Source organism: Cebus imitator, unplaced genomic scaffold (genome assembly GCF_001604975.1).
Source record: "Cebus imitator isolate Cc_AM_T3 unplaced genomic scaffold, Cebus_imitator-1.0 Scaffold283, whole genome shotgun sequence".
NCBI classification, from domain to species: Eukaryota; Metazoa; Chordata; class Mammalia; order Primates; family Cebidae; genus Cebus; species Cebus imitator.
In genome coordinates this window covers 614,152-637,954 of record NW_016107598.1, presented here as the reverse complement: position 1 = coordinate 637,954, position 23,803 = coordinate 614,152, and the positions used below count along the sequence as shown (strand labels likewise).

Sequence of the window (23,803 nt, the reverse complement as noted above, 5' to 3'; positions counted from 1 at the left end):
TATCATTTGTTGACTGGTTTATTTTACCTGCTAGAATTAGCTCCTTGTAGAAAGGAGCTATGTTTTATTATTTTTTGTGTCCCAAGAATCTAATAGGACTTTGCCTATGGTAGGTTATATATGCTAAGTAAATAAATGCCGAGAGTATTGATGTGAATTCAAATGTAAGAAATGGATTATAGATAATCACTCAAAATAGAAAACTACTACATGATTTGCTTAAGTTGCATGAATACATGTACTTCCCAGGTAAATCTGCATGACACTCATATTCAATGTTTTCAGAAGAAGTTAAAAAAAGAAAAGCAGTATATTGATATAATCATCATTAAGTAACCAGTAACCACATATATTTGCTGCTAACACTTGAATAAGTCCATTAATACTTTGTAAGGACCAGGGTATTTCTGTGTCATTTATATTTCCTTTACAAATATTGGGTAGGGAAGCCTGCCCTGTTCAGATAACACATTTATGCTGCTATTGGTTCACTGTCCATCATAAGTAGCTAATTTCAATATACAAAGGAATTAATGAATTATCTCAATTATTTATAATTTATTAGAAGTCCAAGACTGTTTCTTTGTACTGGGAGGCCCTCTTTTAAATAAACTTTCTTATCATTTAATAAATCCTGAAATTAAGGCATAAATTCTATGATTTACAGGACCCTAAAAATGGTAATAGGCACATTAGACGCAGAAGACCATTTCATAGCTCTTAGCAAATAAAAAAAGATACATGTGACCAGTCACAGACAGCGGAGTGTTGCTGATAGAAAATATTTGGCACATTGAAAGAAAACAACCTACCCTCTTAATCATAAAAATCTGCCTCATCATCCTGTTAGAATCGTAAACTAGATTGCTAACGGGTTTGATTCAATTAGGTAACTAACTGAATTCTCATTTCAGTGACTTGAACCGTATAAACAAGACACAGAAACAGATAAAAGAAAGATATCAGAGTTTTATCTAGCAAGAGATATGTAAAATGTCTCAACTTTGTAATGAGAGGCAGTGAAGTTAAGGGAGGAAGAGCTTCAGGCTCAGAAAGTAGATACAGATCTGGGCTCAAGTCCTGACTCTGTCATATTAGCTGTCTGATCCTAGGAACATCACCTAACTTCTTTCAACTTCAATCTCTTCATTTGTAAACTGGGACTAAGACTGAATGCATCTTAGAGTTAGAAAGGATTAAGTAGTTTATGTATTTATCAGAGATTCAGGCACAAAGGGCTAAAATGTTAGTAGTATAAACCTTCATTGTTAGCATTAAATCTTTATTTTGAATCTAGACCCAAAAATAGATGATTTCAAATATCTCCAAACATTTCATCACTAACCTTGATTCTCCATAATCTATTTTTTTCAATGACCAACTCATCTACATAAATGGTACCATTAACAAACAGAATGTTCAAGCTAAAAAAAAAGTATAAATTATTGTGGATTCATCTCTTTCCCTCAGCCCATGGATTCAACAGCAAATCCTAATGACTCTACCATAAATTTTCTATTACTAGTGCAATCCTCACTGTCTAGTAAACCATCCTCTCTTGCCTAGACATTTATACTCAATTTCCACTTGGGCCTGTCTTCATTGTCCTTAGGCCTCTCCAGTTTTTCTTTACAAGGCAGAGAGAAACAGGAATCGACCCTCAATGGCTTTTATTTTGTACTTAATACTGCATTCAAGCTCCTTGCATGACCTAAAGGATGCTTGTCTTCTTCTTCTAGTTCCCTGCCTGACTCCTTATGCAATGACCTTCTTTTAGTTACTAAAAAACATGGCCTTATTAAATGGCTGGATATTTTAAGTCTCAATTTAATAATCAATTCCTGAAAGAAGGTTTTTCTTAATCATGCCTATGTATAACTTCTATCACCCATTTGCTCTATGATTCTCTTTGCTGGCAGATTATCAGTTCCCTGCATAGTTCTTAAGTAACCTATGATGTAATTATTTTATTTTTCCACTAGTCTGTAATCTTGCTGAGGTCAGGAAATAAGCTTATTTTGTGTTAACCACCATATACCTGGTATATAGCATTAAAATAATTAAAAGACTGAATCAGTCAAAATTGTATTGCACGTCTACCATATGGCAGACACTTTTTGATGTAAATATGAGGCTTAGTAATATACAGTAACAGCACTCAAAGAACAAACAATCTATGAGAGAACTGCTCCTGTTGAGGTCTGGGTTGATAATTATGGACCAGATCAGGAAATTAAAAATTTAAAAACTCTACTCACTTGAAGCTTGGTGGAGGATTCAGGAAACCTCCAAGAGGTCAACAATTTTCTATCATGCTTATTGGAATATTCCCTATGCCTAAAATAGGCCTTGCACGTGGCAGACAAAGGGTCAATATTTACAGCATGAGACATGCCCTACCTATAGCTGAGAACCACTTTCTGAGCAAATCAACCATGTTCCAAAATAGTAAAACTATAAACATTTCTTAATATAACAAGATATGATATGGGATCCTAAGAAAGGCTTAACCTATATGACAAATCTTTTTTGAAACATTAAAACCTTGGATATATTCATATCCATGTGTTTCTTCTTCATATAGGAAGCTTGGTAAATGTCAAGATCTACAAAGTAGAAAGAGGTTAAAACAAAGCAGATGAAAGGAATCGGATTATTCTCCCCACTGCTTCTCAAAGGAATGGGGATGAGTAGAGGGTATCCCTCCTTTCTTAGAAAGTTTTATCAAAACCATCTAGGGCCAGTTCAAACTTGTTCACTTGACCCTTAAGCCCCCAGACAAAAGTGGTAACTTGTTGAGCTACCTTTCCTGCATCCAAACACTCAGATTTGCATGGCAACACTACAGAATTTTACCGCATTCACATGTACAGTCATCACTATCATTATGAAATATGGCCCAGAAATAGATTAAATATATTTGTATCCAAAAGATGGACAATTTATATGGCTAATTTAAAATAGCAGATAAATCAAAGGGATTTAACATTACTCCTGACATATAGTATACTGTTTTAAGTGTTCTCATTATGCTTAAATTATGATTGAGTTAAAATTAAATATAACTTGAATGTTGTAAGCCAGTTTCTCCTCCCAGCAACCCTGTCTTTTTTTGAAGATTAGCATGATCACAATGTCATTATTTGAGACTATTTTATGAATTGTAAATATTTTTTTTAATTTACCTAAATTCTATTAACATTTTTAAAGTCTCTGTTTTCTTTGGAAGAATGGTAATAATTTCCATCTTGCAATATACTTGGAAAGAATATATGATACCCAATAATAATTGCTAATTTACTTCTTAAACACTGCTTCCATTATATCATTGTATGTGGCATCATTTTCTCTTGTTTTGAGTCAAAAATTTCTGACTCCCAAGATTGTACATGATCTACCTCTACATTATTTATGATCATTTGTTCATGTATTTCTTCTCTCATTAAATATACATTTAACATTTAATAATAATATATGAGCTCTTTTCAAGAAAAGAAAGCATGTGATAAGAAATATAAGCTTCTTTTTAAAAGGGAGCTCAGTTTAAATTAAGGTGATACTCTGAAGCAAATTATTTGGACCTAAAAGTATTCCCTTAACTCAGGAACCATCATCTGGGTTCTGATATGGAAATGAAATTGACAACCAGGTAAAGTAAGGAAAGAGCACATCTGCTGAGTAGTCAACCAAGGCAAAGCTGCCCCACAATTTTAAAGGAGAGCATGATCTCTCCTCTACCATAGGGACACCTTTCTCCCTAATCAATGCAAAAAGACAGACCGTTTTTGCTGTTAGCTTTCTTCTACAGTTTCTCTCCAGGACCCTATCTGACATTTCGTCTAAGTCTCTATGTCTATGTAGGCCGCAAGCCTGGTGAACCATAATTTTAGATGACCATGAGAAGCCATAAAGCATGGCCAGCACAGGAGATAATTATTTGAACATTGTTAGAGAAAAACTGAATGTTCCTGGCCTTGAATTTCCATGAGGTAGCTTCATTAGAGCATCATTGTTGGTTTCTCTTTCTGTTTCTCATTCTCATTTGATGCTGAATTAGAGGAAGTGGAAAGAACCTGCTCAGGCCAGTATTTTGGGTCTAACAGGCTACAACAGGGCAGTGGGTAAGGGGGAGAGGGAGGACTTTAGTCTTCTGTCTGTCTTGCCTAAAGTTGTCTGCCTGACTCTAGGGGGAAAACCTGAAATTGTCCAGTTGGAAAGTGGTGAAAGTTGGGAATAAGACTGTCTAAGTCTAATTTAGAACAAGGTCTCTAAACCTCAGTATTGTTGACATTTTGGGCCAGATAATTAAAAATTCTATGCTATGTAGGGCTGTCTGCTGTGCTATAGGATACTGAGCAGCATCCCAGGCCTCTCTGTCTCTCTCTCACAATTAGTAGTAGCATCTCCCTATACCCACCCCCGCCCCACCCACCAATGGTAACAATAAGAAAAGTCTACAGACATTGCCAAATGTCCCTGGGAACTGACATGAACACAAATTACTCACAGTTGAGAACCACTGATTTAGAATAATGAATACCTTGTGACTATACACTTAAGTATACAAAATTGTATGTGCAATTCAGTTCTCATCAATAATAAAACTATTTCATTCTTCATCTATGTGATTTCCATGTCTGTCTCTCAGTTGGTTATGAAGTTGGGGAGGGAAGAGGAGGAATATTATTACCTCTCCAAATCTCTTACCTATATTAATTACTTAAAATGCAACTAATATATTGTTTTAAAAAGTTATTTTCTCTCCCATAGTTCCATTCTCTGATACTCTATTTACTTTAATTTGTATTTGAGATAGAGTCTTAGTCTATTATCTGATTTTTTAATAGACCGCACAAGTCCTCTTGACTGTTTTTAAAATATAAAATGCAGCACTTTGTTATTTCTTTGACACTTTCAAAACCATACTTACTGTCTGGTGAATATATTGTATCATTCCTACCTAGAAACCTTTACATTTTCACGTCTTTCAAAAAAAACACAAACGAAGCAAACAAAAAGACAACAGGAAAACAAATCTCTAAAAGCAGTTTAACTCCTAACTTCTTAATAAATTACATAACTAATAAACTAATTGAATCTTTCAATTTTATAAAGATGAAAACTGAGTCCTAGGAAGAGACATGATTTGTCTAAGGTCACAAAGCCAATGAGTAGTAGGACTAAAACTAGACCTTACCCTCCTACATCTCAGTTTAATACTTTTAACACTTCATGATTGGAGGACTATGGTCACATCTCCATTCTCTAAAGTTTTATAGTATTTATAATATACTGCCTATAATATATCTTAGAATGGCATATCTTTTATTGCTTAGGTTATTTTCCTCCTAATTTTCCCATGTATTTATTTTTTCTCCTATAATAATGGTAAGTTCTATGAGGACAAGAACCAAATCAAATTCTCTGTTGCATTACTCCAAAAGCCTTCTTATTAGGCATCATTTGTGGGCCAAATAAGTCTATACTGATTGTTTTCCAGGTAGTAGAAAAAAAGCAACTCAGAGACATAATGAATGACATAAGAATAACATCTCTACAGGAATTTTGAAATTTTAGATAATTTAGGCAGTAAAATCTGTTGATTGTCTATTTGTGCATCTACATATGGCACTGTAAATAATGGATGACTTGTATTTACTCACTTCATCCTCTCAACATCCCTATTATTTTTCTCAATACGCAGACAAGGAGACAGAAGCAGGATAGAAAGTCCAAGAAGCATGCCAAAGTTACAAAACTAGTAAAAATTTAACAGTCAAAAGGTTAATATGAAAAGTTCATAGTGAGGAGTTGAAAACATTCATATGACTCATAAATGATGATCCTCTATACATATCTATTGCCAAGGCTAGTAATTTGCTGTCTGTGTGTTGCTTGGTATTCATAAAAGAAATTAGTGCCATGAACAAATAAAAATGTGTTTGAATTTCTGTACTCATTTTCCGTTTCACAGAGATAATGGTATAAACGTAATTTTATAAACTGCCAATAGACCAAAATATAATTAACAGGTGTTAGTATAAATAAAACCATGTTTCATGAAATTGAGAATTTTTCTCCTTCAGTGTAATTGTTTGAAATCTAATTTTAGGCATGGGGAAAAAGGTAAAGAACATAGATATCCAAGAAATTATATTAAATATCAAAAGCTGGGGTGGGAGAAGGTAGGTAGAGAGAAAGAAAACAGAGTATAGTTTTAGGTAATAAATTTGCAAGATCAATATAATATGTATTTTATATTGGCATGAGGTAAAATATACAGAGTACACCAAAAGCTCAATTATCTTTTAGAAGTAGGTGGTTTACATATTATCATTTCTCCTCAATAGCTCGCTGCCAATTCAAAAAGAAAGAACACAAGTTTGAGGATATTGACAAAATTTCTTCCGAATCTGACTAAGTTTCACCAAGGAGAAATAAAGATAAATTTAAAGAGACCATTAGTGGTTGCTGTGCAGTACTGTGCTGCTAGTTGTATGCTTTTTATTAATAAACATATTACTTTCCATCTTATAATGTTGAAAAAAATCACATTGATTCAAAAGCTGTAACAACAAGAGTCCACAGAGTTACCAGGCATAAACCATTCTACATCATCCTGGGAAGCAGAGTGATTCTGGAAAGAACTATTTCATCCTTCATGGGACACATCAAAGCAGGCGGACAAAGTCCTGTGAGTTCTGATTATCCCCAGGACAAAATAAATATTACAATTCATGTTTTAATTATATCTCATTATGGCTTTTTCAATTTATGAATTCACTTTGGAAACAATGGAAAACTACTTGATCGACCAAAAGGAACTTTTGGTTCACGCTTCCTTTATTTTAGCATTCTTGTATTTTAAATATGTAGCTCAATAATTTAAATTTAATGCCATCACATACATATTTTGGATGCAGGGCAGAGTCATGGGAGATCTCACATAGACTGCCAAAGCGTACCAACAAATAAGAGGAGTGAATTAAAAGAACACAAAGCTTTAAAAAGGAGGTACTACTCACGATGTTCATCAGGGTCAGGAGGTAGTTTTGGACGTGCTCTTTGCCATGGAAACGGACCACAGAGTCATCCACTCCCAGCAGTACCTCGATGTTGTAATCGTTTTCTCCCGCGTGTCTGCGGCGTCTCATTGTTTCATTCAGCTGCTGGTGGATGTTGCCATAAACAGTACCTAGATCATCAAGGCCTTCCAGGTCCGATTCTATTAAGAAACAAAAGGAACCAGGAATTTCAGTTTCACCAACAGGCCTTCCAATAACTTCTTAAAAGAATCATCTCAGGGGCCTACGATTATCATTCACAATCACTGACATGCTCCTTTTCAGTTCATTCCTTAAATAATATGCATATGCATATGATCAGACAGACCTGCTACAAATTCAACATAGAACAGCAACACTGAGGGTAAAATCATATTATACAGGGAGCAGTGCCATCATAGCAGACTGACTATCCTGTAAGGATAGGAGTGGTTCAGTTTTTCTCCCAGCAAAGAGCCAAGGAGTGGGGGTACAGAATACAGGCTAGATATATAGTTATTAAATAGAGATCACAAATAAAAATAACTCCAGTATGTTTACAGTGATTAAGTTACTATAACCATGGAGTATAGAATTGGTGTCAAATAAATTTAAATTTCTCCTCTTTCCAGTAACCTTAATTTAAAAATCAAATTATAGCATGGCAATATAACAGCATCAAGTGATATGATTATGAGTCACTATGTATTGCTTTATTTCTTCTGAATACGGTTTTCTAGTGAATGCTGCTAGTGAAGAAGTGGATATACAGGGTATATACTATATATATATATGTGTGTGTGGTGGTATATATGGATAAGATAGTATATAATATACGGGATATATATTATATACATATGCCAATAAAATGTGTGTGTGTGTGTGTGTGTGTGTGTGTGTGTGTGTGTGTGCAGGATGTACAGAAAACTCTAGTTATCTACATTTGCACTGGCCATCATTTGGATGGCAAGTCATTTTGGTTACCATATATCTGAATCTGAGATATCCAAGTAAGAAGTCAGTCAGAAAATAACGTATATTCAAAAAAAAAAGTAAAAATAATTTCCTACTTAATGCAGTTCAAGAAACTTACATTTTTTGCTTTCCAAATGAAATTTCATACCCCCCACACACATATACATACACACATACCTATATATATGGAAAGAGTGAGAGAGACATCATCAGGTTTTAATGATCTAAGTTATCTTTTTATAGATGACTAGATTTTTTAAGGAAAAAATGTTTTAGTGAATTAAAAAATAAAATCATTTGGATTAAAATTAAAATCAAAACTGCTGGGGCATAAAAACAAAAATATATTCATCTCCATTTCAAGTATATAAAACTAGGAAAGGATTTTATTTTATAAACTGCCTTGATGTCTAAAACAACCACGTATCTAAACACAGGTTTGACAGAACCAACCCTGACTCATGCTTTATATGAAGGTTTATTTCATGCCACACTGGGGCTCGTAAGCCATTTCAGTCAGCATCTGACATTAATAAATAGGTATTCTCCTCTCCACCTTTGTGGCTTTAATAAAATTAAGACAGGGGAAAAATAGGTGTCTCTTGGCTGGGAAGATTGATGACCAAGCCCTAGCCACAAAGGATTCGAAATAGTGAAAGAACAGATCCTGCTCACACTCTTTCTTCCTTTAAAAAAATATATAGAAACACCATCACCCTCCCTTACAAGTAGGGCCACAAGCTCTGAATGTGACTACTCAGGTTTGAAAGCTATACTTTAATTCACTTTGACCTAAGCCCAACTGCTAGCTCATTAGCTGGGAAAATTCTCCTCACCAAGGAATTACACTGGCTCCACAATACATAAATAACTCTCACCATCATCCACATCAAACAGAAAGCTTTCCTCAAAAGTTTTCAAGAGCTGCAAACCCTCACTGAGGTCAAGACACTACTACACCTGCAAATAGCTTTACTATTCAACCTCAAGTCTTTTCACACACTTGAGAATGTGAAAGGTTGTGATAGCTGGTGTACAAATATAGGAAATTCAGACATGAGCTCTCAATTCTAAAAATGGCTCTTTTTGGCAGAACGCTCAGAGAAAACGTCCAATGGAAATATACCAGCAATGTTATTATATCATGAAGGCTGATGTGTGAATGAAGAAGTCTGAATACTTGTTTCAGAAAGGCAGTTCATTCTGCTTTAACACACCTTTGGTTTGGCCTTTGCAAGCCTCTTTAAATAGGTAGTTTTCTCATAAGGAAACAGAATCTTTTTTTTTTTTTTTTTCCTGCATAAGAAACCTGGGAAAGAAGGGAGCCTTTGAAAATCAAGAATACTTTTGTCCCTACTTTCCTCCATGGGGTGCAGTGTTCTTTCCATGTTTCCAAAAATGCACAATATAAAATATTTCAAAGAAAGACAATAGGATAGCTTCTGGTACTTTGTACTTATACTCATCATTATAATTACAGAGAGCTCTGAGGCTGTGAAATACCTTCATTGATAATGAATTTGTCTTGGTAAAACTGCAAAATAATGGCAAAATTATTGCAGTAAGAGAAACTGACATAGTTGACTCCATCTTGCTTCTAACCTCCAAGCTGCTCTTGTTTATTTCTGGGCATAGGCCAAACTAACGTTGGGAGGAATTTAGTTCATAATTTGACCTTAAAGCAAGGATGACCATAGCCCTTCCTACACTAAGCTGCTTTTGTAAAACTAAAGAAAGTCCGCTAGGTTAAAATTATGAATGAGGTCTGAATTCTTTTAAGATACAGACATAATTAAATGATAAACCACTATTGCTCCAGTATCACAAGATTGAAAACTTTCCCAATTCCCTCTTCTTCTTTTTTTTTTTTTTTTTTTTTTTTTTTCTTTTTTTCTTTTTTTTTTTTTTTTTTTTTTTTTTTTTTTAAGACAGATTCTCGCTCTGTTGCCCAGCCTGGAGTGCAGTGTTGTGATATCGGCTAACTGCAACCTCCGTCTTCTCAGTACAAGTGATTCTTATGCCTCAGTCCTTGGAGTAGGAGGGACTACAGGTGAACACCACCATGCCCAGCTATTTTGTGTATGTGTATTTTTAGTAGAGCTGGTGTTTCACCACATTGGCCAGCCTAGTCTCAAACTCCTAACCTCAGTGATCTACCCACCTCAGCCTCCCAAAGTGCTAGAATTACAGACATGAGCCACCATGCCTGGCCCCCGTTACTTCTGTAGATAGCACCACTATTGTGGAACCTAAGATTGAACTGAGATATTTTTTAGACTGTGCACTCTGGCAAACTACTGACACCACCCAAATGTATGATTCATGACTCAGCTGGTACTGTGGCTCCCAGAGGTAGACTCAGTGTATGATGACCATTTTCCAACACCTACTGAAGTGGTATCATTGTCTGGGGTATATACCCAAGGTTCGTCATCTTGTGCCAAGGAAATTCCGTATGGGGACACACACAAGAAGTGGTTTTAGGAACAGAGGTTTAACAGGCAAAAGAGAGAACAAGGAGAACAGCTCTCTCTCCTGTGAGAGAGAAGGGCACCTGAATGGTGCTTCCAGCTCTCAGCAAAGTGCGCTGGATTTTATAGACAGGTTTGAGGAAGTAGTATTTGATTTACATAGGGCCCACAGATTGGTTGGACCAGGTGTGACATTTACATAGCATGCTAGGAAGCTGGCCACCTCACCCTAATCTTATTATTTAAATGGGCTTTCCACCTGGTCAGTGCCATGTTGTCCCCTCACTGTACATGTGGCTGGCAAAGAGAAGAGGAGATGGAGCTGCCGTGTTGGATATGCCTAGCCCACAGGTAGCCTCTTTCCTATTGGCACAACTGCTGGCATTCACCTGTACAAGTTTTTAGCTTGCCTTTCTATGTCTGCAACTAGATTTTACAGGTTGCTCTTTGTTTGAAAAGAAAATGATTTGGGGACTGCTTTTCATTAAAAGAAAAACCATACCAACAACTTCCCTACCCTCACTATCTGCCTAAATAATTTCTTCTTTACTCCTATATCACCATGATTGTGTCTCCAAACAATCAGCAGCACCCATTCCTTAGTCCCCTCCTTACCAAACTATCTTTGAAAAATCCTAACCTCTGAGTCTTTAGGGAAACTGATTTGAGTAATAACTCCACTTGCCATGTGGCTTGAATGGTGCTAGCTGAGTTGGGCAGCAGAGAGTTATTTACATAATAACAGAATTAGCAGAAAAAAGGAAAATCCAGACTACAGAGAGCTTTCTAACAGGCGTGTTCTCAATTGAGCATTCAAAAGGAAAAACATGTCCCTGCAAGAGGTGGAGCAGTGTTATTACTCTCATGCTTCATTCCAAAAAGGTGATTCTCACAGTGCTTTTTAAGCTTCTCAGAAACATCAAAGGCAATCCCCTCTTCGTTCCTAGAGTTAGTTTTCTTTTTTAAAACTTTTTGGGAAAACCTACGTTTTTGAAGTTCACCTTAGGAATTACTGATGTGCATTTAATTAATATTTTGGAAACATTTTAATTGTATCCTTTTGTTTCCCAATTGCTGTATATGAATTTGCAGAAAATGATAACTTTACTATAAGGCCCATTTTATCAGAATGAACTTTTGAGGGGCATATAGGTGTTCAACCAAATAATGAATGCAGTCATGTTTAGTGTTAAGTACAGGATAATTAATGTTACATCAGAATTTTGAACTTACTAAACAGATAAAGTAGAATACAGCTTTCTTTGCTGATTATGGGCACTAAGTCTTGAAACATTTCTAGGAGTAGGGCATGTTCATATGCTTAATCATATTTATAAGAAATCTAAGTATTGGATTAGTGAAATTGCTCCCTATCCTAGAAAAATTCCTATGTTCTGAAAAAGGACAGGAAACAAAGGTAAAATTGGAAAGGTACAAGTTCTGAATCTAATACAAATACATTTGGGGTTGAAATGCAATTATAAGCAAACTATGATAGAGACTGTGATAAAACCATCTACTCAAAATGCATTCTCTATTCCCTACAGAGCAGAATGTTAATTTTATTTGAAATAACAAACTCTGCCAAAAGTCACTCCCAATCTCCCTGTGACTAAGAATTACATGTGACTAAGTATAAGCCAATGAGATCTAAGCAGAAGTATTGCTTATATCTTGGTGGCTTATGTGTCCTCAAAGGAAGACAGTTCATTCCAGCAGGTGCATACTCCTTTGGCCCTCCACTCACTATTCCTTTCTACTGCCTGGAATGTGGACATGATGTCAGCAACTCTATGGGGTGACCTAAGATGAAGGGATATGCTGAGAAGAGTAGGGTCTGACTCTTTAAAGGAGTGTGGCTCCTCAGTGACTGTAGATTTACCATACCTAAAAACCTGGATTACCTAAAAAACAGACCATTACATATGAGAGGTAATATGTCTATTATGTTTAGGTCACCTTTATAATGAGTTTTCTGTTGTATGCCACTGAATCTAGTCCTAACATACATGACACTAACAAATTTTAATTTTGTTGACTAGGTTCTCCCAGTATTATTATTCCCTGTGAGAATGCAAGCCAATTTGCATGCGACTAAGTGAAGGGTAAAATAAGGCTCATGTTACCAAAATGTACCACAGTAGCTTTCTTTGTAGTGCATTATTTCAGAAAATGAGAAAGTATCATATTGGTTTGCAGTAACAATTAACACAGAATGAGGCTATATATAAAACTCTGGCCTTCTTCATGAATAGAAAACTCTTATGAAATGAAGTAACTGGAATACTACAGGCTGGATTTTCCAAGAGTAGGTGGAGATCCCATAATCAGAGCTAAAAATAGGTTTAAATTCCAACAAATGTCATCTGTCAACATCAGAAGCAGAGAGCAGTTAACTTAAATAATTGTGTTAACCTGTTTGTTTCATACAAGAGTATTTTTTTAATTGATATCTTTTAAAAAAATTTTAAAGTTATCATTTCCTAAAAGGATACAGTAACAGCATCTCCACATATGTGGAGGCACTATTCTACCAAGATGTAAAATGTTTCAGTGAAAAGGAGCTCTATCCTTCACAAACTGGGAAATTCCATAATGATAGTTCAAAGAACTATATTCAGGCCAATTTATGATGTCAATTCAAAAGTTTCTCTAAGTAACTGTTGCTTTTATTTTTTAAAGACATAACCATTGAGCGAATATTAGTTTCCGTTATTTCTTTTCCCCAAAAATTCTAATTCTAAAATACATGTGTTTGCTTTTGTTTTTACTGACTACTTTGTGGAATAACATGACATTTTTTAGATGGGAAACATCTTACCTTTTAAGGAAAATATGTTTTTATGCTTTGGGTTTGTGATTACTAGCAAATGAAATTTTAAAAATCACTTTAAGATCCAAAATATAAACTCTGACTTGCAATAAAATTTTTTTTATATGTCAGCTAGAATGTTTCTAACTCCAAATAAAAAAAAAAAAAACTTAAAGTGTCTTCAGCAATAAGTAAACATACTAATTCACATAACAAGAGTTCCAGAGGTATGGTGATTCCTGGTTAATCCATCAACAGATCATCAAGGACTCAGTTCTTTTCATCTTTCCATATCCTGCCATTCTTGGTGTACAAACTTTGTCTTCAAATTAGCTCCTTTGATTATTTCAAAATGTCTGCACCAATTCTAGCATCAAAGTCATGTCCAACAGATTGTGTCTTCCTGCATTACTTTCTTAGGAATAGGTAAAAACCTTTCCAGAAACTCTGTGGTAACATTTAACTCCATGTCTCAGTGGCCATAATTGAAATAAAAGAGGAGGAAACAGATATCGTACAGGTTACCCACCTTGCTGAAATCTTTTTCAGATTCTTCTCTTCCTTCATCCTTTGGCAAAAGTCTTCCACTGGTCTCTTTTCTACCTAGCTTGCATTAATGCATTTCATGTTTAATTTCTTCTATTATAATCTGTCTAGAGATAACTTCTGCATTCTTTTAGCCTCAACATTTTTTTGAAAGGTAAAGTCCTTCATTTCCACAGTGGTGGATTCTCATAATTGTTACTCATTCCATCACACTGCAACCATTTAATTTCACTTCAGTGATTTATTGCTGAAACATTTGGGTGTGGGCAAGGTTGTCAGTTAAAATACAGTATTGTTTGTTAAATTAAAATCTAAGATAAACAACAGTATTTTTATTATAGATATCCCACAGATATTACATAAGACATACTTAATACTAAAAACCTACTCATTGTTATATCTGAGATTCAAATTTAAATGAGAATGCTATAGTTTAATTTGATAACTCCAGCAACTCTAGGTGTGGGAGAATTATGTTTCTTCAGGCTGTGCATGCAGTTACATGAACTTACACCCGCTTCATCTCACTTTTCTCCTCTACACTTCCGTCTTCAGCTCTAGCAGTGGACATTCACCTGGCATGGCCAAGTAGCATATGCCATTTCCTTGACTCCAGTACTTGGTTAATAGATGTTCAAATGGCCTAAATTATGCTAATGAAATTGTGAACTAGGATTTTTTAAATTTAGAGCTACCAGGAAAGACAAGTTCTCCTTACTAAGCTGAAAATTGGCAGAATATAAAAATGTAGGTATTATGGCTAGCATGGGAAAAGCTGTTGTTCTAAGTTAATGCTACAAGAGGAAAGTAGAGACTGCTAACAGAGAATAGATTATACTCCAGTGATGAGTATGAGCCTGTGAATTCACCCTTTAATTTCTGAAAACTTGGTCTTTTCAGTTTCACAAACCAATAAACTACTGCCACTTCATGTTCCAATTTTACTGCCTTTTTTTTTTTTTTNGTCCTTTTGCTTAGACAGTTTATGTAAGTTCCTGACAGGTGAAACTAAAAGCATCCTGATAAATAAGCCCATTTATACCCTTTTTCTGCTACACTCATTACTAGTCCTCATTTTCCTTCTCATTCTTCTTCTGTAGTCAACTATTCTGAGGCTACATAGTTCTTTGAAAAAGACTACACATTCTGTCTTATTTTCCAGTTTAATTATTTTATTCTCTCTGTTCTGTTTTAAATGAATGATGTTGTTATTAGGGATTTGTTTCTTAGTTTCTTTTGTTCTTATCCAGCTAACTCATAACTAATTCTGGAAGACAGCACAGTTTTTAATTTTCACATTTTAATGCTCTAAACATTTAATAGCATTTTAATTAACATTTTTCTTTCTCTTGACTAAATTATATACTTTCTTATTTATGGCTTTTGTAGTTCAGCTCTAGTAAAACAAGGAGGAAACAGAAGAGGAAGAGACCACCACACCCAATTACTAGGTTACATTCTAGTAATCTTAGACTGCTAGAAATTAAGGTTTTGTAAAAAAGCTCAACTGCATAGAAGAGACGTACGATTCCCTTTCATAGCTGCCAATTACAACGCTCATGATACTTCCATCACTTGCCACCAAAATGCAACTTTATTAAAGATAGAAAATCTCTTCACCTCAAACTTCTCCAGAAACTCTACGTTCACATGCTAAATCACTCCAATATGGAATGATTAATAAAAACATAAACACATCATTACAGCCAAACTATTAACATTAGCATTTGCCACTTCTTCTGTCAGATAAGTATTTAAAGACCCTGGATACCACTTTGTGTTGCACTGCTGTAAGCACTGGGAATCCAGCAATGCACAAGGCAAACATGTTACTTATCCTTATAGAACCTACATCCCAGTGATAAGAACTGTCAAATAGGGTAAAAAGAGTAAAACAGGAGCAAGGGAGCAATAGGGACAAGGCAAAATTTTAGATAAGGTTCTCAAAAGAAGGTAGAAAATGGGCAGAGATCTTGCAAAGTAATGCAGTAAGCCACACAAATATCAGTTATATATGACTGAGATATACGTAAACTTTTTCTGAGCATATTCAAATTTATATTACAGATTTTTCAGAAAGAGGTTGTAGGATATGATACAAAGAAAATCAGAATAGGCTCAGGAGTGCAGCAAGCAGACTTTCTAAAATGGCTCCAGAACCTGTGCCTGTGATGAGATATCATTCCTGTGATTATGTTATATTACATGGTACAATTGACCATAAGATAGAAACATTATCCAAGTGGGCCTGATTTAACCTCATGAGACATTAAAAGCATAGTGCTTTCTCTGGTTGGTGGCAGAAGGGAAAGTCAGAAATAATGAAGCAGGAGGAAGATTTGATGTACCATTACTGGCTCTGGAGATGGAGGGATTCTTTTCCTGGGCAAGAGAGAGGTATCTAGTTGCTGACAGTGAACCACAGCCAACAGCCAGCAAGGAAATGAGGATCTCAGCCTGCAAAAACAGGGACCTAAATTCTGCCAACAACCTGAATGAGCCCGGAAATGGACTGTTCCCAGATCCTTCAGACAGAACTTCAATCTGGCCCACACCTTAATTTTGGCCCTGTGATAAATTAAGCACAGAACCAGTCCAGCCACGTTAGACTTCTAACCTATAGAACTGTGAGCTAATAAACAGCCATTGTTTTAAGCTACTTAATTAGGGGTGATTTATTAGGGGCAGTAATAGAACAGAAAATGATAAAAGGAGAACTGAGCTCTAGTTCCGGCTCTGCTATGATGGAACTCTGTGATTTTGAGAAAGATGCTAAACTTATCCGAGCTTCAGTTTCCTGAAATAAATAGGCTGTACTAGATGATCACTAACATTTTCTTTCCAGCCTAATTTCCATAATTAATAATTAGGCCATAATTTCAACAAATTATTAAAGATGGTTATTGTTTTGGCTATTTTGGTCATATATGATTGATCATACTTATAATTTATTTGATGCTAAATTCGATGTCAGGGATACAACCATCATTAAAACATTTTTATGTGAAAAAAATGTGCTACACAAAAAGAATCTATATTGTGATACAAAATATAGTACTTTATCACAGTAAGAGATAATCTTCCCATTCTCCCATTTAAAGAGCACAAGAGTGCCCATAAACTCTGGAGACATCAGCAGTCATATACAATTTTCTAAGAACATCTTAAATCTCTTTTCTAAAACATAAATGTTACCTATTATTTTTTCAGATTTTATAAACAACCTGTTTTCTAAAAGGTGAAACTTAGACATTTTTTATGTGTTACATACCTGCAGTACAGACCAGAATTTTATCCTGATTAAAAATTTACTTCATATCGCTTTGTTATGATGCAATAAAATTTTATTAACATATGTATGCAGTTACGTGCAATAAAATTTTACTAGAGTTCCAAACATATGGAATTAAAATGTATATTATTATGACATCAAATTATTGAAGAAGTGGTCATTCTACATTTTTTAAAATCTAAAGCAGTGGCTTGTAGTTCTCTTTGAAGAGGTCCTTTACGTTCCTTGTTAGTTGTATTCCTAGGTATTTTATTCTCTTTGTGGCAATTGTGAATGGAAGTTTGTTCTTGATTTGGCTCTCTTTAAGTCTGTTATTGGTGTATAGGAATGCATGTGATTTTTGCACATTGATTTTGTATCCTGAGACTTTGCTGAACTTGCTTATCAGTTTCAGGAGATTTGGGGCTGAGATGATGGGGTCTTCGAGATATACAATCATGTCATCTGCAAATAGAGACAATTTGACTTCCTCCTTTCCTATTTTAATGTCCTTTATTTCTTTTTCTTGCCTGATTGCTCTGGCTAGAACTTCTAGTATTATACTGAATAGGAGTGGTGAGAGAGGGCATCCTTGTCTGGTGACACATTTCAAGGGGAATGCTTCCAGTTTTTGCCCATTCAGTATGATTTTGGCTGTTGGTTTGTCTACAACCATCTGATCTTTGACAAACCAGACAAAAACAAGCAATGGGGAAAGGATTCCCTGTTCAATAAATGGTGTTGGGGAAACTGGCTAGACATGTGCAGAAAGCAGAAACTGGACCCCTTCCTGACACCTTACACTAAAATTAACTCCAGATGGATTAAAGACTTAAACGTAAGACCTAACACCATAAAAACCCTAGAAGAAAATCTAGGCAAAACCATTCAGGACATAGGTGTAGGCAAGGACTTCATGACCAAAACATCAAAAGCATTGACAACAAAAGCCAAAATAGACAAATGGGACCTAATCAAACTCCACAGCTTCTGCACAGCAAAAGAAACACTCATTAGAGCGAATCGGCAACCAACAGAATGGGAAAAAATTTTTGCAGTTTACCCATCTGACAAAGGGCTGATATTCAGAATTTACAAAGAACTAAAACAGATTTACAAGAAAAAAACTAACAAGCCCATTCAAAAGTGGGCAAAGGATATGAACAGATACTTTACAAAAGAAGACATACATGAGGCAAACAAATATATGAAAAAATGCTCATCATCACTGGTCATCAGAGAAATGCAAATCAAAACTACATTGAGATACCATGTCACACCAGTTAGAATGGCGATCATTAAAAAATCTGGAGACAACAGATGCTGAAGAGGATGTGGAGAAATAGGAACACTTTTACACTGTTGGTGGGAGTGTAAATTAGTTCAACCATTGTGGAAGACAGTGTGGCGATTCCTCAAGGAACTAGAAATAGAAATTCCATTTGACCCAGCAATCCCATTACTGGGTATATATCCAAAGGATTACAAATCATTCTACTATAAGGACACGTGCACACGAATGTTCATTGCAGCACTGTTTACAATAGCAAAGACCTGGAACCAACCCAAATGCCCATCGATGATAGACTGGACAGGGAAAATGTGGCACAGGTACACCATGGAATATTATGCAGCCATCAAAAATGATGAGTTTGTGTCCTTTGTAGGGACATGGACGAACCTGGAAACCATCATTCTCAGCAAACTGACAGAAGAGCAGAAGATCAAACACCGCATGTTCTCACTCATAGGCAGGTGTTGAACAATGAGAACACATGGACACAGGGAGGGGAGCACTACACACTGGGGTCAGTTGGGGGGAAATAGGGGAAGGACGGTGGGGGGTGGGAAGCTGGGGAGAGATAGCAAGGGGAGAGATGCCAGATGTAGGTGATGGGGAGGAAGGCAGCAAATCACACTGCCACGTGTGTACCTATGCAACAATCTTGCATGTTCTTCACATGTACCCCAAAACCTAAAATGCAATAAAATAAATGGGGGGGAAAAAAAACTAAAGCACTTGTGTGAATAATATTGATCAAACAGTTTTGATGACATTCAGATTGGTAAGTTTTTATATCATACATAGTTAACACATTTAAGCCACAGTAATTATTGCGAATTTAAGGCAGATCTATGACAGAACAACATTTGCTACCTAATACTATTAATGGAATAGTATAATTACTAGTCCAGAAATAACTTCATTCAAGTTAAATTTAATAACATGTCTTTTTTGCATTTAAATAAAATTGTTGAGGCATTCCTAAAGTGATTTCCGCTAAAGACACTTATTTGCCAATATAAAATTATCCTTAGTCTAAGTAATAAAATATGCCAGAGGAGAGAAACACTGTTACTACATTTTACTACATAACTGCATGCCTATAATATATTCTCTGAAATAGTATCAACCGTATGGATGCAAAAAAAATGGGCATTATTATATCTTTCATGTTTTCGAAGACATATAAAATACAGATTTAAGGATTGCTTTAATATTTGTTTGCTAATTCTAATCTTTTTTGTCAGTTATGTTTTGTTTTGGACAGATTTATTTTTCTCATCATTATGGATTGCATTTTCTTGCTTCTCTGCCAACTCAGTAAGTTTAGATAGGAGGTCTGACATTGTGAATTTTACCATTTTGGCTGCTGGATATATTTGTATTCTTATAAATATTCTTGAACTTTGTTCTTGGATGCAGTTAAATTACTTGACGAGTTTGCTCCTTTCAGGTCTTGCTTGTAAGATTTATTAGCTAAGGTCAGAATAGTGCCCATCTACAGCTAAAGACTGACCACCACTGAGGACAGACCCTTCTGCCGACTCTCCACTGTAACGTGAATCATGAGATATTGCAGTCTGGTTTGTGGAACCACGCACCTAGCCCCATATATGTACCAGGCACTGTTACCTCTGATTTTTTTCAGGTGGCTCTTTTTCAAGCATTGTGTAGTTTCCTTACATATGTATGCGATGATCGGGACTCAGCTGAATACCAGAGAAGGACCTCTGCAGATCTTTTAGAGTTATATCTCTGTATGGCTCTTCTCCCATTCTCAGTCCTATAAACTCTGGCCACTTTCATCTCTCCAGGCTCTCAGCTTTGGCTTCTCAACTCTGGAAAGTGGTTAGGCTCTACCTGGTTTCCCTTCCCTGGAATTCATCTGGAAACCCTCAAGACAATAAGCTGGGGCAGTCCCGAGGCTCACCTCACATGTTTGTCACCTCAGGATCACCGTCATTCATTGCCTGATACCCAACATCTTGCAGACTGTTGTTTCAGACATTTTGTCCACTTCCAGTTGTTTAAAGCAAGAGAGGAAATGCAGTCTCTGTTATTCTATCTTGATCAGGAGCTGCAGTTCACTAAATTTGGTTTTGCTGAGAACATATGGTAGCTTAGAAGCTTGGATTTACAGGCACGTTACCCTGCAACATGACTTAAAATTTTCAGCAGCCATTTAGCTTTCCTTAAATGATTTTCTATACATATTTACTTGGATTTGAATTTAGGCAGTAGTGAAATATACAGTGAGAACCCTGAAAATGTCCCTTTAATTTAAAAAATTTACTTTTATGAGACATTAAATCTCCTTTAGTATGTCCTTGCAGCACACAGTATCATGGAAGAAAGTGCAATTAAGTTGAAAGCATTTAGGAAATTTCCAAAAAAAAAAAAAAAAATCACCTTTTTCATAAAAGAATGTGAACTTCTTTGTTCATTAAAAGCTATATGAGTCCAAAGGTACTGTAAATGTGTTTACGGGAAGAAACTGTCTTCCAAAAGTAGCAAAGAAAGAAAAAGTGCTTGTTAACTAAGCACAAACATGGAAGGAGTTCAAAAAATTAAAACCTTAGCAGACATGGATATCACCTTACAGTCCAAAGAACATGATGTTTGAAATATTCACTGAATATGTTTTGCTCTGAGTTTTTCAGAAAATTCCAAACAAGGTTTTTAAAAATCATATTTAGATGATAGAAAATTGGGGTAAACTTCAGAAAGCCATGTTACAGAGGTTAAGGCAAGAAATAAATTTTATAAATTACCATATATATGGTAATTTATTTAACAAAACTGGGCCTCATACTCACATCCATGTAATAAGAAAGTTGGGCTATCCAATGACCTGCAAGATCCTTCCTACTTCTAGAATTCGATGCTGTGATTTTTTTTTACTGTTGTGGACTTTGCCTAATACTCCTATTTTTATCTCCCTCAGGAACTGCTTCCAGTCTGGCTTCCAGCTCACTGTTCCACATACTTGTTTCACCATGTCACCTATTCACATATTTTTAGTATTCAGAAATTGTACCAAAGGCATAAGATGTGTACAAGACAGGGATAAGAGTTCATTTGTTCACTGAACAAATATTTATTGAGCACCTACAATGTACCAGGTCCTTCCAAGTAATATATTAACTCCTTTGACTTAGTCCAAGTGTTTATTCAGATAAAACATTCCTAGAAGCACATTTATCTTCATCTGGTTTGCAATTTAATAAGAAGTGTCATCCCACCAACCTGTTAATATCCCTCTCAAACCCTCTCCATTCTAAGCTTCAGTCAGTGTATATAGCTGCTCCTTTACAGACACTGACTTGAGTCAAATGAAGATTTCTTTTCCCGTCTTTCTTTTCCCTTCTTTTCTCTCCATTTTTACACATTTTGCTTTCTTCAACAGAGTGAATTACAACACATTCTCTTTACTGATTCAATCTTTCACGTACTTTGCATTCCTCTCCTTTCCAGATGTCTCTTTAGGAGGTCCTTTGCAAGATCCTGTTCTCACCAGCTGGCTGAACATCACTACAAGGCCCTTTACTTTTTATAAGTAGTCCCTTGGGCAAATCATTCAATCATAGGTTTTAATGCATTTTTGATCCTAAATTACATACCCTGAATTACAGGACATTTCAACATTGACATTCCAATGTCTTCTCATTGTTATTGTCATTAGTTTAACTCAATATATCATTCAACAATCTTCTTGTATAACATTTCCAGGCAATCAAAACCCTGAAGTCATTTTTACTTTCTTGTCTCATCAGGTCATTCCCAAATTCGGATAATTCTTGATACACAACAATCTTCTATTTGCCATTCTATCTGCATTTCTGTATCCAGTCTCATATTTCAGGTTCTAGACATTGGACTGTGTCTTCTCCTTCCCCATATTCTGTCTTCTACACCTATCCTATGTTCCACCACTTAAATTATCTTCTTTAAAACTTACTCCAAGAGCTTTTGGAATTGCAAATTTCCTTCCTTTTTTCATTAAATTTCAATCTTCTGGCATTGGCCAAACATTTAACTAAACTATATATTTCTTATTGTATTCTACTTTTTTTTCTCTAGAGTAGTTAATCTAGTTATTTCTCATTATATTCTCCATTTTTTTTTCAGTTTTACCTATTCCATCAGATAGAAAGTTGTTTACCTGAACAAAATAACTAAAAAAAATCTTTTAAGAAACTGTTCAAAGTCTTCCCTGCACCAAGGAACCAGCTTGCATCACCTCATCTAAATCTAACCAATATATGGAGCAGTTCCAAAGTATTTTCTACTAGCCTGTTAAGCCAAAACCTCAAAAAAGTTAGGGTAGGAGGTGCTCAAAGGTAAATTCATGTATTAAATTTTTCCTCTTGTTCAATGAACATCAGAGTAAATTCTTGATAGAGCAAAGAAAAGTTGCAATATAAATCACCACAGGACATAAGTTCTTATCACAATGCTTATGGTCTGAATGGTGGTGTCCCCTCCAAAACTCATGTTGAAACTTAATACTCATTGTGATGGTATTAAGAGGTGATTAAGTCTTAACAGATTAGGGTTCCTACAGAAAGGACTTCTGTAAGTTGGTTTGCCCTCTACCATGTGACAACATAGTATTCAAACCCTCTTGGCCTTCCTCCATCCATCATGTGAGGATGCAGCAACAAGGCACCATCCTGGAAGTTGAAAGTGGCCTTCACCAAACAGCAGTGTTGGTTCTTGGTCTTATACTTTTCCCAGCCTCCAGAATTGTGAGAAATAAATTTCTTTTCTTTATAAACTACCCCATCTCTCTTAGTTTATTATAGTAGCACAAACAGATAAACCACAAGGCTGAAAGCTAGGTATGCTCTCCGTGATATTTGTTATAGTATAGCTATACTCATAGTAGGCTTATGAGTTGTAGGAATTAGTATGCCTTCAACCTATCCATTTATCTACTTTGGACACTCCGTGATACTCCAGACATGGGGGCATACATAAATGTTCTTGACTACAAAATACTTTTGTGATTAAAAAACTCTGGTGACTAATTATTGAGCTCATTAAAACAAATAGAGAAAACATGTTAAAAAGTTGACAAATGAAATGAAACACAGCAAGTAATAAATATTTGTTAAACAAATAAATGAGTGAACAAATCAGCAGGTAATTGGTTTAGATTTAGAGAAAATAAGTTTATAAATGGATCACAATATGTCAAAATGCAAAACGTGGAAGAATAAAGAAGGAAAACATAACTAGTGGTTTCTAAAGTTTCTAAGAGTATTGGAAGTAATAATATTTTTTAAAAGGTGGTAATTTATATATTCAAGAGTAGCAACATAGTTAAATAAACTACATCTTATCATAATATACACACAGGCACACACTATTTTTTTTTTTTTTTTTTTTTGAGATGGA

The 23,803-nt window shown here is 35.4% G+C and overlaps 1 protein-coding gene across 6 annotated transcripts in view; it reads right to left on the bottom strand.

The window, feature by feature from the left end:
- The window catches only part of ADAMTS3 (ADAM metallopeptidase with thrombospondin type 1 motif 3), a 295,119-nt gene that overhangs the window by 61,889 nt on the left and 209,427 nt on the right, over positions 1–23,803 (bottom strand). For all 6 annotated transcript variants that reach the window (XM_037728897.1, XM_037728899.1, XM_037728900.1 and 3 more), the window contains one exon: positions 7,026–7,225. In XM_037728897.1, coding sequence (XP_037584825.1) covers positions 7,026–7,225 — 200 coding nt within the window. The remainder of the gene's footprint in view (positions 1–7,025; positions 7,226–23,803) is intronic.